General features: G+C 36.7%; 1 protein-coding gene across 9 annotated transcripts in view; it reads right to left on the bottom strand.

Moving 5' to 3' along the window:
* The window catches only part of LOC146755229 (rho GTPase-activating protein 32-like), a 338,547-nt gene that overhangs the window by 249,694 nt on the left and 74,115 nt on the right, over positions 1-14,738 (bottom strand). For 7 of the 9 annotated variants that reach the window (XM_085526244.1, XM_085526238.1, XM_085526239.1 and 4 more), the window contains one exon: positions 7,208-7,255. In XM_085526244.1, the coding sequence (XP_085382370.1) occupies positions 7,208-7,255 (48 nt within the window). Of the gene's footprint in view, positions 1-7,207; positions 7,262-14,738 lie in introns of those variants that run through there. The other 2 variants (XM_085526227.1, XM_085526225.1) reach the window with 1 other exon arrangement.

Raw genomic sequence — 14,738 nt, 5'->3', positions numbered from 1 at the left:
TCTGATCTGACTGGATATTTATTATCTGTGCTTGACTGTAATACACCGCATATACTGCTCTTTGCTTCCAATGAAGAAGGTAAGCAAGCCACATTTCAAGAGGGAGAGCCCCAAAATAAAAGCTGACATCCCTTGAGAGCCTTTGTATTTACATTCTTATGAAGAAGCAGATCTTCTAAAAGGCACTTTATTTCAAATACAATTTTTACCTATATTAACTATATTAAAAGTTTTGGACCCAATAACCTTCAGACATAGTAGCAATAACCAATATTTGCATTGGGTTCAGCTGAGGCTATAAACCAACACAGGCCTCTGTCTGCCTTGCTTTCCTAAGATGAAATTGAATGCTTTTCATTCCGTGCTATAAGATGAAGTCCCACAGGACTCATAGCTATTCCCAAGGCAGTAATTTAAGTAGAGAAGCCTTACTCAATTGATCTTAATTATTTCAATGGGCATAGCAAGTACTGCACGTATGTGAAGGCACATGAAAATCCTTAGTATTTCCAGTATCCTTGTGAGTTATACAGAGTAAATCAATCCAGTTTTTCCCAGACTGATACCTCTATCATATAAGAAATTACAGTTCTCTAGACTATCTGCGTAATCAGGAGTAAGCCTTAAAACTGACTTGTTAAGGGCATGATTTTATTTACTTACAATAAATCACGTGGAATATCAGAAACAAATTCTCAGACTCCATGGCAAGACTGATCTCAAAGCAGTGTTTTTATTTATTCATTAATGAGGAGGGTAAGGAAGCACTGGCACAGGCTGCCCAGAGGTGGGGGCGTACCCCATCCCTGCAGACACCCAGAAGTCAGGCAAAACAATCTTTGATGAAATAGATTTTCATGAAAATGCAAGTGTTCCTTACTAGATTTCGGGCAATCCATCAAAATATATATTAATAATAGTAATAAATTGCCATGTTCTATCAGTTCTCGATACTTTTGAGCAACTTATCTAAATTTGAGAGTTGAAACTTGAATAGGATTCATATCATCATTATCCAGAAAAATATAAACAAGCACTTCTGTATGTTAGTCTGCTTGCAGAAAACAGAGCTTTCATACTTTGAAAATCAGAATTCTTCTTTCAATACTTAGACTGTATTTTAAGACATAACCCCTGAATGCTTTCAGAAGCTGTTATATGGCATGCATTCCATCACCACCTCTCCCACAGCAGCTATTTCAGTACTGCCTTGGGTGTCCTATTTCAGTATTCGAGCACCTAGGATAAATTGCAGAACCCCAGGATTTTTCTGACCTCAATCAACAGCAAGAAATTTTCAGCTGAATTGTGCAAAACTGCTATGATTACATAAGTCATTTCTGGACAGGGTATGGTTTAGATATAAACCATAAAGTCTATCAATCATATATCACATACAGACACTAAAACATACCTGTTTAAGAAAAATGAGGAAAAAAAGGATTAAGTTTACTTTTCCCCCCTAAAATTCATCAACGAGATTTTAGAGATGATATAAGTGCATAGAACCTAATTTCCAAACAGAGATGTACATTTAAACCTAAGCCTCATAATCGCAGAGTTCAGAGAAAAGTAGACTGTGCTGCGATTATTGAACAAGTCAGTTCTAAGGTAACTGAACTATAAACCAACCAACACCAGAAGTCTAGGCAGCTGTAGAAAGCAATGTACTGCTACAGCAAAATAATTTACCTGGGATGAGATCCAATATTATAAAAACAAAACAACAAACATGACTAACTAGCATCAATGGGAAATGAATTGGATTACTGAATAGAAGTGTATTATTGCATGCGTTCCAGGTACTGGGAAGGTAATAGAGACAGCAGATATAAAAAAAGACTTCTACATCCATCTCTCCTTTTATCATTCAATCATAGCAATCCCATTAATCAGGTTGGATTACTTCCCAGATATTAATTTAGCAAACAATAGTCTGACCCATTCTGTCCCCCTCAAATATGATGAAAGCAATCTGCCACTGATAATCTAGCCACACATGTACACCTGGAAAGCCATCTAAACAATTTACACCTAAACAGCGGGAAAAGACCAAACTCAACAAATGAAATTGAGTTTTCCCTCTTCGTTTATATTCTGTAAAATCACCCTCTGCTTCTCAAGAAAGTGCTGAAACATTAGAAGTTGAAGGAGTCATGGACTCCTTTCCACAAGACATGCAGCATTTCTTTCTGTCTGTACACACAAACAAAAGATTACTGGCAGGTACACATTTGGAAGCATAGCTTTCTCACTAGTCTCACTCATTCCAGTTCCCCTACATTTCTTGTTTTCCACTAGAAATGAAGCAGTTTGACAGCATATCAGGTACACCATTAAATTATTAGAAAGCAACTGTAATCTCCTGAATAGCACTGTTTGTGTGCTTATTACAACAGGACCTCTGTTACAAGGGCTTAAATTACGAAAGAACTCCGTTCCCCAAATTTTACCTGCAGAAAAATCTAACCTCCAGACTCCCACCTCACCCATAAGCCTCTCTGAGGAAACGTCATGAAAATGTAATGCCTTCCTAACACTTCTGTAGTCAACAGAGGCTTACTTCTCACCGCAAGGAAAATTAAAGTGCAGTGTAGAAACACTTATATGGCTAAGCACAGATGGCCAGCCATATGTTTTCAGCCAGGAAAAAAGGAAAAGTTTAATACTTTTAAAAATATACTTTCTTTTAAAGTGCATTTACTTCCAAAAACTGAGGTTTGAATATGGAAAACTAACATTTCTGAGTCCCACGTATTTCAGAATACAAACCCCAGGCTGACTATGTAGGCATACAGATATAAGGAAAAATAACTTATTTTATGGCTCCTCTGTTTTCTCTAAGAAGCACCATTTCCTGATATTTTGAATTAACAATAAAAGCTGCGTATTTATTAATTTTATCTTTTAAAGAACTTGAAAAGACAAGTTAGCAAGTGTTCCATTAGCGGTGTTCTGCTAAGTTTAATCAGTTAATGTGCAATCTGTGTATCACTTCATACATGAAATGCTGTCCTGCAATTTTTAAGGAAAGAAAATTAAAACGCATTGCCTAGAACTTGGGAATAGAAAATTAATGGAATGTATCTCTGTACCTCAGTTTAATGAAACAACATCTGCGAGATTACTTGTCTAATAAAAAAAGCACATCAACAAGCCTGATGCGTAACAGAAGAAAAGTATTATCTATATTTTCAAAACGTTACCATCTGGGGATGTTATGCAAGAATAAATACCCTATTGGATCGATTCACTGATTCTCTGTGAACACTAACACTCTAAGTGGCTTCCCACAGCGGCCTCATTATCTGAAGTCCTCTTAGGAGTTGCTCTGCAACCTATTTTGGTTCCGTAACCCATCAAATGCTGACCTATTTCATTCCTGTCATCACAACTAGATTCCACCTCGCTTAATGAACCAGCCACACTTGTTTCAAAGTGTACAACACAGTACACAGCACATCCCTCCAACCTGGGGAGCACACAGCAGGTTTGCTAAGGGTGCAGGGCACCCTATGTGGTGTGACCAGCAGCCACGGAACGGTTCTGGCAGGCTGGAGGACCACAGCTCTCTGGATTACACACCACCCTGTGCACTGCTGCAAGAGTCTGCTTTCACCACAACGGCAAAATCACTGCTCCAGCTGCTGAAGTATCTCTTCCCTCCCTCCCCCCAAGTGAAAGATGCTCTTTCACTGACCTCTGTGCAGGGTTGTTTCTCTTATATTCTCTCACTCCTCTCTCTCTCAGCTGCCATACAACAGTTTTTGCCCTTTCTTAGATATCCTTTCAAATAGAAACATCCGTTGGCTCAGCTTCAGCCAGCTGAGTAGCAATCTGCCTTAGCTGGTATTCTAACATAATAAACATACCATACACATTCCTTATGTGTATTCTGCATGAGTAAAAGTCATAAAGCTGAACACATTAACACTTCAGTGGGAGGTCAAATTATTGTTTTGGCACTTGTATCAAGTCTGTCATTTCAATTCCACTTTATCAAATTACGGATTGCTCGATACAGTTGGATGAAAAGGAAAGACAGACACACACAAGCAATTGTCATCACTTCAGTTGTGAAATTCCATAATTGCATGTCAGTGACAGAAAGAACAAGAGAGCAGTAATAGGACTGCCATTATGATCATTCAAATGCTGTGGAACCTTCCAACAAGGCTTTGCACTGTGACAATCTACATGCCAGGAAATTGACTGGATTTCTGACTATTTCCTTTCTTCAGTGTTTCCTATACTTATTAAGCCAACCAACACTGCACATTAGGTTCTAAGGCAAGCTTCGGCTGTCCATATTTCTATAACTAACGTTTCTATTTGCAAAGAACATAAACTAAGACAAGGAAATGGAGGATCCTTAGATTTTAAAGATACCACTAAAAATATATTAAGAGTTACATAAAGAATTATACATTCTTACATAAAAATAACATAAAATTATACCTATGGAATTCAGAATACAGGTCTGATTCAACTCACTGTCTGATTTTGTAGTTATATGGAGAGCACAAAATCTAGAATTAAAAATATTACCAAGGGAGCCACAGATTTCGAGCAGCTTTTCTGCAAAAGAAAATAAGTCTGAGATTATTTCACCTTTCTGAAAAATTCCACCTCTGTGATGAAAACAACTCCAGGAATGTCATTCAAATCCAACTTAAGAGCTGAGATCTCAGTGGGAACTTTTGGCATACGGTGACAGGTAGACATTATCCGAACAGCTCGTTATTCTATCTCGTGCATCATTCCCACTTGTTTCCTCTACATTCTATCCTGTCATATGATGCTTCAATAATACTCTTATTTGTCCCACAGCTAAAGAGGCAGAAGAAATAGGAATTATTCGTTCACTCCAGCAGACACCAGGAGGTCCATTAGCATTGCATAAGATTCGACTGAATCTATACCCAAGCACAATTCATAGAACAGTCACCTAACATAATAAAGGCACTTGTATAGAACACCTTGATACAATACATTTGAGTCTGCAAGCCATACTCAACAAAAAATTCCATTTAAGGTGGGAAAAAATATACCCCAAACATTCCAAAATGATACAGATTGCATAATGTCCTCAAAAGGTAAAAAAAAATAAGTAGATCCACAAGTCCTAAACAGAAGAAGGGTTCACAACAAAAGGAAACAGCATTATAGTGATATCTTAAATGTATGCAGTTAAGTATCATGGACAGACTAACTCATAAGCTCTATTTGATACCATTATTAATTTCCACTCACATTAACTTAAAGAACAATGTTAAAGTAGTTCTTTTCCAACTAGTAAGACCAACTTTGCAGCCATCCCTCTGTCTTCCCTTCATCATTCTATCTCCATATATTTAACTTGAGCCATATAAATGTAAGTACTTTCCTTAAAAGTGTTTTTAATTTGTGAAGTGCCTGAAAATCCTCTGACAGATGGTACTAAAACCAAAATAATTTTTTTTTTTTTTTTCCTTCAAAATACATAAGGAAAGGCAGTGCTGCCTCTACCATATCCCACAGAAAGTAACAAGAGAGTGATGAAACGTTATGTCGCTACAGGGAAATTTTCTGACTTACTGACCTATCATGTTATTGACCTAATGCACACCCATTAAGTCTATTGCTCTCATAAAGCCTCTGCACTCTGAGCTCAAACCCGGTAAATTTTTAAGTCAAGATGCATCTCAAAAACATTCTCTCCATGAGCTACTTCAAGAACAGAAAATGAAGCAAGATATCCTGGGTGACCTTCAGTTACCCAAGCTAATAACATAGCTGCTAGTTAATGGTCAGCATTTACTTTCCTGAAAGGAATACTGAAGAGACTGTCATTGCACATTACAGCAAATATGAGTCTATTACTAAAAAGAGTACACTGAAATCAAGCAAAAATGAAGAAACCGAATATGAAGAACAAAACATCCCAAGCACAGTGAAATCCAGATGCAACGAAATTACCCAGCACAGAACAGCCATTGCAAGTTAACTTTCCAGTCAGATTTCAGTGTCTCAAACAGTTCTCCATCTCAGAATAAAATAAAAAGGGAGGGTAGGACAGTACGAGGAAAATAACCCCATAGGAGAATGCTGGTTTCACAGCACTGGAGTGAATTTCTTTGATGACAAGGCAACAATTGCAGAGCAAAACAAAGTATTCCCTCGTGTTCTGTTCAGACCTTAAAGGCAGGGTAGGACAGGGAGAAATACTGCTTTTTTCCTCTCGGTTCCCCTACCCTCCCTCCCCCTTTATTAATTACTAATTACCCATTAATTACTAATGATACAGTTCATTAGGAATATATTTCATTATGGAAGTGCAAATTATGAGATGCTAATTACGCATGTCTTAATTGCAGTAGTTTGTCTTGATTTCAACATAGATAAAAATAATTATTTACAATGTTCCAGGTTCTACAAATTACACTAAGCCCCTTATTTACAGTACCAACAGACACGTGCAATACAGTAAGCAATAAAAACACATTATTATTTAATAAAACTGATATGTTTTTCTTTGATTATCTCAGAACAGGCCGTTAGTAACCCATATCCCTGGACCGAAAAGCTGCCATTTCAACTCAACAGAGGCTTCAGTTTTGAGACCAAACCTGAGACACGCCACACAAGGATTGTTAATTACAACATCTATGTTCTTTCAATACGCTCCAACGAATTAAGGAAGTGAGGAGGACAACCAGACAACTCTTTATGCAAGTTCTTGCGTTTGCAAGCTAATTACACTCACATTTCAGTATCTTAATTGAATTCTTAGGATGTTTTTGTCTAACTCAATAATTTCCTCTTTGTTCCTGAAAATGCTGTAAATCATTGAAATTCTGCAGAACCTTCATCACATAACAAAAACAGTTTGTGCTCTCCTGCAATAACTTCAACAACATACTATATGAGATTGTACAACAGTATTTAATACAATCTGAATTTCCATGGACAACTCAAGTGCATATGAGATTACATTGGTTTATCAAGTCTCTTTCATTTCCTGCAAGAATAATTGGGTTGCAATTAAGAGGAGCTGCTGAATATTCATAGAAAGGTGCAGTAGCCAAAAGAAGTCCATTGAAAGAGAATAACTTTGGGAAGTTGAACCACAGAACTTGAATATTACACATTGTGGCACAGTTAAAACAATGAAACAGTAACTTACTGGAGCTGCCAAACATAAATGACATTAAAACAAGCCACTTACTTTTCTGTCCTCAGTTTCTACAGAGGAATTGCACTCCGCTCTAGTATCCTGAAAAGACAAAGAGAGAAGACACTGTTACAACACACATTCACAATGATGGGAAGAACTCAGGATTCAAGAAAAGGCATCCATGTTCAATGAGCAGGTAACTCAGACTATTATATTTTACTGTATATTAACTATTAATAACCAGTACCCTAAAGGATAATATATTCAGTACTATGGCATTTTGAAAATTTAATGAACTTCATTGCAAACATTTGTGTTGTAAACGTAAAGGTAGGACTGATGCACTAGAAAAAAACAAACTGATTTCTATATGCCATAGCCAGTGCACAAGATAAAATTAAATCATCTTTGTACTACAAGCTTTTTCTACATGCATCTTGATAAAACAGTCATTTACTCTCTCCTTTACCATCAGTATTAAAAAGGAAATAAGTTAAAAGGTAACTATCAGCTTAAGAGGAAATGTGCTATCTTCTATCTGTTGTCAGAAGTGCTGGTGAGGATTCTGAAGTCTACAATGTGTTACGAGTCCACATTTATAACCATGGACTACTGGATGTGTTGAAGACACTTATGTCTGAATCTCGCTGCAATATGCAAGAATACTCAAGCACCTGTTTTATATGTACATCTACATGTTTATATTTATGTATGTGCACACATTTTGTACTTATGTTTACTTCAGGAATCGAGCAGTATCGAATCTAATGACATCCAAAACATTTTACTCTTATTCCTTTGGAATTTTGATTCTCACTGAACTCTCAGAGCTTTGAACAGTAGAGAACATATAACCTGCTAGAGAATACGTCCTTTTTATCTGTGGAAATATACAGAGACAATTGTTATCACAGTTGATTGCCTGAAAGGCACTTATGTCTTCATCTTTTCCCTTTGTACAAGTCACTCCTGAAAACAGAATAAACTGAATATATTCCACATCATTAGACTGTACACAAGGTTAGTGACCTATTATATTTTTTCACTGTATTTAACTTTGCTTTTTCCATGGTGGCACACCCTGAAGCTCATTTTTCTCACATATTACAAATTCAGAGACTTCTGTTGATAAGGCCCTTTTTGTTGCTTCCCCAGCCTTAAAGCGAACCTAGAACCATTCTCATCAAATTTTGAAGTCACCTGTTACATAAATCTCAAACTACAGATTTAAGGCTGACAGCCAATAGCAGCTCCCATTAAAAATGCAAGCAAATTAAATAAAGAAGCTGTGTTTCCTCAGCACCACGTCTATTCATCTTAAATATACTGACGCTATTTCAATATCAAAGACTTCTTACCTTAGCCATTTATTCATAAAATATTTAAAAAGGAATCATTTAATGAAATAAAATGAATAAAGGTTCCATGAAAAATTGTTTTCATTCTCAGCAAGATACATTAAAGACATTTTCATGAGGCATATCCAATTCTCTGTCACTTCTCCAGACTATCTCCAGAGAAGCAATCTCTTATTTTAGTTAGTTTTACACCTCATTTACAAACAAGTATCTCAAACACTCTTTACATTCAAAATATAAGCCAAGATTCAGGTAGCACTTGTGGAAAGTAGTACTCAAAATTCTTCACATTTTACTAGGTGCCACTGCATAACTGCCAGTTAAATTATAATATTATAAATACTCTGAGAGCTTGGGTATTGAGCACTGATTCATCACAACAAAAGGTAATTAATTATCTTGTCTGTTACTTTGAGTAGCAGGAAGGAAGCAAACCAAGGCTTTATGCAGCATATCAAGAGTTATTAAGGGGAAATACGACTCATAAGAGTCAAAGTACCGTAAGGGCCACGTATGTTTAACAGCAGAACTGCAGTTACACTCAGCCTTTTTTGTTGGTATGGAGCTCTGAAAGGTAACCTTAAAAAGTTCTTTCCAACCTTTATCAGTTTTAGAATACTTCCTAATTAACAGACATGAAACATATGCTTGTACTGAGTATTACAGCTTCCCAGAGAAGGAGTTTTTTCTTCCAGTGCTAGTTTGCAGGTAAACTAATGATTTATGTAAGTCAACAGCAAAATCTACTGGAAGGCCACAGTACAAAATACATCAGATGTGACATCTATTTCATTCCTGAGAAGGCTCCCTTCCTTCACCCTGATACTATATTTTTAATGTTCCACAGATGCTGAACTTTAATACGTTAGGCCCTAGGAAATCACATCCAGCACCTTCAACCTGTGTTCGCATAATAGAGGTGTTACTGAAGAGAAGTGAAAGAAAAGCCCTAGACAGCACAGATTATCTGCATTACTCTGGCAATCACACAATTATTTTACACATGTAAAATGTATAGTTTTACTTTCTGAACAGCAAAAAGCTGGATGCACTCAAGCAACCACCAGCCATACTAACCCAAACAATAGCTGTGAATAGTTTGTATTATACTTCTTTCTTTTAGTTTGGTGTCTCCCTGCTATCCTTACCTCTTTCCACTACTTTCTTAGCAGTATAACACACAATAACCAAAACAAAACAGAAACAAGTTACACAAGCTAAGAAACTTCAAGAGTTACTTCAATTGCTAGTGTACTGCTTGTCCATTTGAAACGAATGGAATGCAGACAGCAGACAATTCCTGCATACACACACTGCTCCACTGGCCTGCATCAGAATGAAAGATGAAGAACGGGGGAATTCGAAGCACTACGCTGTTTTCTGTATGTAATATCACAAACGGTCAGTAGGTGGAAGCAAATAACCTCTTAAATGGTGCTCAACTCCATGAAAAATACATCTACCGCACTGAGCAGGTTGCTCAGCTATTACTTTATTGGTCAGCTTTTATTTATACACACCTTTCACTTTCCAACAAGAGCTAAATTAAATCCAGGCTTTGCTTCCTAACACTATTTTCCAATTCACTAAAATGCTGTAGAGATGGAAATTAGTTATAACAGAGGTGACGTTTTACACAGTAGAAGTGGTTCCTTCAAACAACACAAGCATATATACACAGGTAACCCAAACATTAAAGAAAATACTTTTTTTTTTTATCCAGTTTAATCAAGATTCCTGTGCATAAATACTGAATAGCATCCAAGCTGCACCATCTAAAACAAAGTCAAACAGAGTCAGTGCAGCAGCTTCAAGTGCTAACAAATTGTATGTATCAAAACCAATTCTGATGGAGCACAAATGGCATAGTTCCTGAATTCAGAAAGCATCCTTGATGAATTACTTTCAACCCAAAGTAAGTGTAACTGCAGGCACTTCCCTTACAGTAAAGAGCTGGGAAAAATCATATTATAGGAGAAAAATGCATTTCTCCCCCTTTCTTTATATACTAGCTTAATACACTTTTATTTGATCTGTTAATGTTTTTGAATTACTTCTCACAAAATCTATTTAAAATTTATGATCCCAATATTCTGAGAGGTTGTATTTTTCTTTTAAAAAACAAAAGTGAATTCTGAAGCACAGAGGAAAAATAAATCCACACCATCCCTACAGAGCTTTAGTTTTAGCAACTACTCCTCTCTGTCCCGCTCTTCTTTAAACCAAAATGGGAGTATAAAACAGACAGACAAGTGATACATGCTTCCTATTTTGCTGTTCAGATACCCATTAGAGATAACTACAATAAAACACATGAACAGTGGAGATCAGGTACTCACTGAATTGTGAAATCCAATGCTCTTTACAAAGTGGGAAAAGTAAAATCAATTTAAAAAGTCTGTGCCTAAACTAACAGTACTTTATACGGTACATCAGATCGGCAATCTAAACACCCATGAGATATTGTTTTCTTTATCAAAACAAGAATCTTACTGGGGGTAGCTGTCACTGGCGATTGTTGTATTTTGCAGCTTAAATAGGCAAAAGCTTTTCTCTCAACAAATCATGCTGCCTAAATAAACGAACAAAACTGATACTGAACAGAATCAGAGTTTTTCCTTAGCGTTTCCTTAGTTGGTTCCCGGCCAATTAACCAGCTCCTGCTTTTACTTATACAAAGGTATCAATTCCAAACAATCTCTCATAAAAGCCACACACTAATTAAGCTTGCAGCTCTCCTTGCTTTGAAAGCTATTGGAAAATTTCAGTGCTGCATCGTTAATTGTAATTTTAATAATAGTTCCAAATCAAATCATATCACCACTATATTCAAGCGAGAAAGGAGAGATCCTATGATACTGCTGAGCAGTTTTAACTTTGTTACAGTGATCAATGCAAAGTACTACAACACTTCAACACAAAGCACACAGCATTAACGTGCACAGAACACATCCCAGATTCTTTGGCAGAATAAAAATCAAATGGTTAAGTTCCTTTGTCAGATATGAAGAGCAGCATTTTCTAAAACAGCCATGTTTTAACCCATCGTTACCCAACACAGAGTGGTATCTTAAAAACACATTCAGTAAGATCAGCAGTAAGCTCCTGAGGTTTCATCTGTAGGCATGCTTGGTGTTTTCAAACAGAGGAAGACTATTAGAACACCTAACCATCCTTTGGATTAAAATGCTTATATAAATGCTTCTGAAACACAAGGAAAAACACTGCCATGATCAGCAATGACAGGACATCACCCAAGTATGGCAGTACCTTCTACTGAAGCATAGCTGGTGGTCTTTAAGACTAGTGCACAAGTATAACATTAGACAGGGAGACACGTTTTTGGGTTGTTGCTTCCTGTTGCCTTTTCTCTTAAGATTTGTGACAGTTCACAGATACAAAGGTTACCTTTAAAAACACTGCTTCACTTCGAAAATCCCTCTTGAACAACCTATTGACTCATTAAAGAAGTATATCAGACCCCCCAGTAAAAATAATATTTCTACTACAACAGAGCAGAAGGTTGTCAGGATGACCAACGTTAATAGCAGGAATAAATCCTGTTGCTTCCCTTTGGAATTCACAGTGCTTTACTGTCATGAGTGGAGAGACATTTAATTAAAGGAATTGATAATGAAGAACTTCAAAGTGAAATAATCTAAGCTTTGCTATCAGCTTTCTGCTGTGGTTCTGTGGCTTTCCATTCCCACTAAATACGAACCTCTTTTTCACCTCGTGAGAATTTTTGACTGCTGAAGCTAATTAAATGTGTGATTTCAGCACTGTTTTTAATATAATCAAGCAACAAATCTAAAACAGTGGCCAATTTTGCAATAAAATGCAGGAGATAATGATCACCATTTACAGTGCTCTTACTGATCTCAACGATTATTAATCCAAGGAAAAAGATACAATCTGCAAGGCTACATAATGATCATCAAATGAAATCATTTATTAAATTATTCCATACAGTTTATGATTTTTAGCAGTTTGTTAACCACACCAGGCAGGAAAAATCCACTTCTAGTCATGGTGTAATGATACAGAGTAAAGCCAACATCTGGTTGATACTCAGGAGCTTGAAATAACCTTCAGAAAAGCAGATCCAGCATGCAGTACGTGCACTGAGATTCAGTAACACAGCTACTGAAGGAAATACTGCCTGTAATGGTCACATCAAAACACTAACGTTTAGAATGTCATTTATAAACAAAGCTTCAAAGGAGCAATTTAGCCAGTGTCAAAATTAACAAAGACTCCAGAAGACCACAAGCAAACAGGCAAAGCACCCATCATCCCATCCTGCCCTCACACCTGCAATCCTGGGGGCACAGCTTCAAAACGTGCCTGTTCCTCTGAAGGCTGCAACTAACCACGCTCTACATAACTCCCATCTGGCATCCTCAAACACAAGAATAGCTGTTCTCAGTTGTCACTCACAGCTACTACTTTATCAGCAACTGACTGCTGCTTTTAAAACAATCTGGAATGCCAAGGGAACTCCTCTGGAACAGTACAGGGAGAGCTCCCGACCAGCAGCTTAGTTTCTTTGTATGGAAGACCATATAAACAGAAAAAATAAACTTTTTACTCTAAATCTGACTAGGAAAGTATCCTGGGTTTCTTAAGCACAACCCAGTAACCATATCAAAGTTACCCTAACATAAATAATATCTAAAACCAATGTTTCAAATAAGATCTTATTCACCTCCAAAACTCCTTTCCCATAGACATTCATTGAGAATTTCCGTACCCATTCTCAACATGATATTCCAGCTGTCAGTTTTCCCACGCTCTCAACTACAGCATTCTGTGAAGCACTATTTCTTCTTCTAAAAATCTTCAGTTTTACATTATGCCCCAAAAAGAGCTGTCAGCTTTTCCTTAAAGACTGAATAACAAGTCCTTGTACCGAAACTTAAAAATAATAATAAAAAACAAGAAATCCCAATAACCAGAAGTCCCAAGCCACATTTCTTTCCTATAGCAATCACGCAGTTTAAGTTGTGCACTTATTACTGACTATACATATTTAGAACATTGAAGTTCTGACTGACATTTCAGTGTTTCAAGGTGCACTTTTTGTATCTACTTCAGAAAACGCCACGTTCACATCCTCCATGGAAATGTCAGCAATCAGGAGAATGTGGTGAGGCCTTGGATAAGTGCTGTGATATTTTTATAACTACCCCTTGGAGAGAAGTGATTTGTTGATGTGAAACTCACTAGCCAAAGCAATCAGCACGTCAAGGCTGCATACAAGGGGTTTCTGTACGTTCAGAGCCGCTAGCAATGTGATGTGGTCCAGGCGTGAGCGCATCCTACCAGTTGTCTATGAGACTGGAAAAGAGGATGAGGCCTTGAAGACTCAGATTAGTACATTCACCTTGGGCATAATTTCCGGCTTTCAACACAGTTGTGCGGAACACAAACAGAACAAACACTTCTTGGAAGTTACTTGGATATAAAAAGCAGCACAGAAGTCACAAAAGAAAGTTAGTTGGTGTTAGCAAACAGACTGGTGTGACTCGCACCGCTCTTACTACCTGCAGGATGCTAAGCTCTCAAAATATAACTCATATTCAGGAGCATTTAATATAAATAATCACCTCATACTTAGTGCTAGGTGAAAATTATGTTGAGGTTCTAAAACTAGCAGTTAAGTTACTGAAAAGAAGTTAAAATAAGGATTTCCACAAAGCACAGTTTTGGCAGAATGTTCAGGTCAATGGTCACAGTTCAGAACAAAGCTAAAAAACAATTTGATAAGCTTAAGGTGATTTATCTGCCCATTTAGTGCAATTAGTACCTTCTGTCTTACAATACTGTTAGATGACATTTTTATTATATATTGTCTATGCTTTTTTATATTGATCTTATTTAAATTAGGACAAAGTGAAATAAAAGCATGATTTCCTTAATGTAATTTGATCCAAATTAAAAGCAACAATATCTCTGCATACAAACAGAGCATAGTTCAGCAATTCTTCATATACTGTGGAAATATTAATAAATAAATAAATCATTAGCACTAAGACAAACTATTTTGATAAAAAAAATCTGATTAAATCCAATACTAAGTTAGTCATCAGAAGCCTAGCTAAGCTTTTTGCATGTAATTTACCAGAACTTGGTTAAACTCTTATAGCTATTATTTTTCTCATGAAAATAAAATAGAAAAAAAAGCTTTGCTACCAGTAAGATTTGAGCTTATTTCCTGGAAA

Source organism: Coturnix japonica, chromosome 35 (genome assembly GCF_054131305.1).
Source record: "Coturnix japonica strain WE chromosome 35, WE-NBRP24, whole genome shotgun sequence".
Lineage (NCBI taxonomy): Eukaryota > Metazoa > Chordata > Aves > Galliformes > Phasianidae > Coturnix > Coturnix japonica.
The sequence above is the reverse complement of the archived record's forward strand: the minus strand, read 5'-3'. Positions and strand labels throughout refer to the sequence as shown.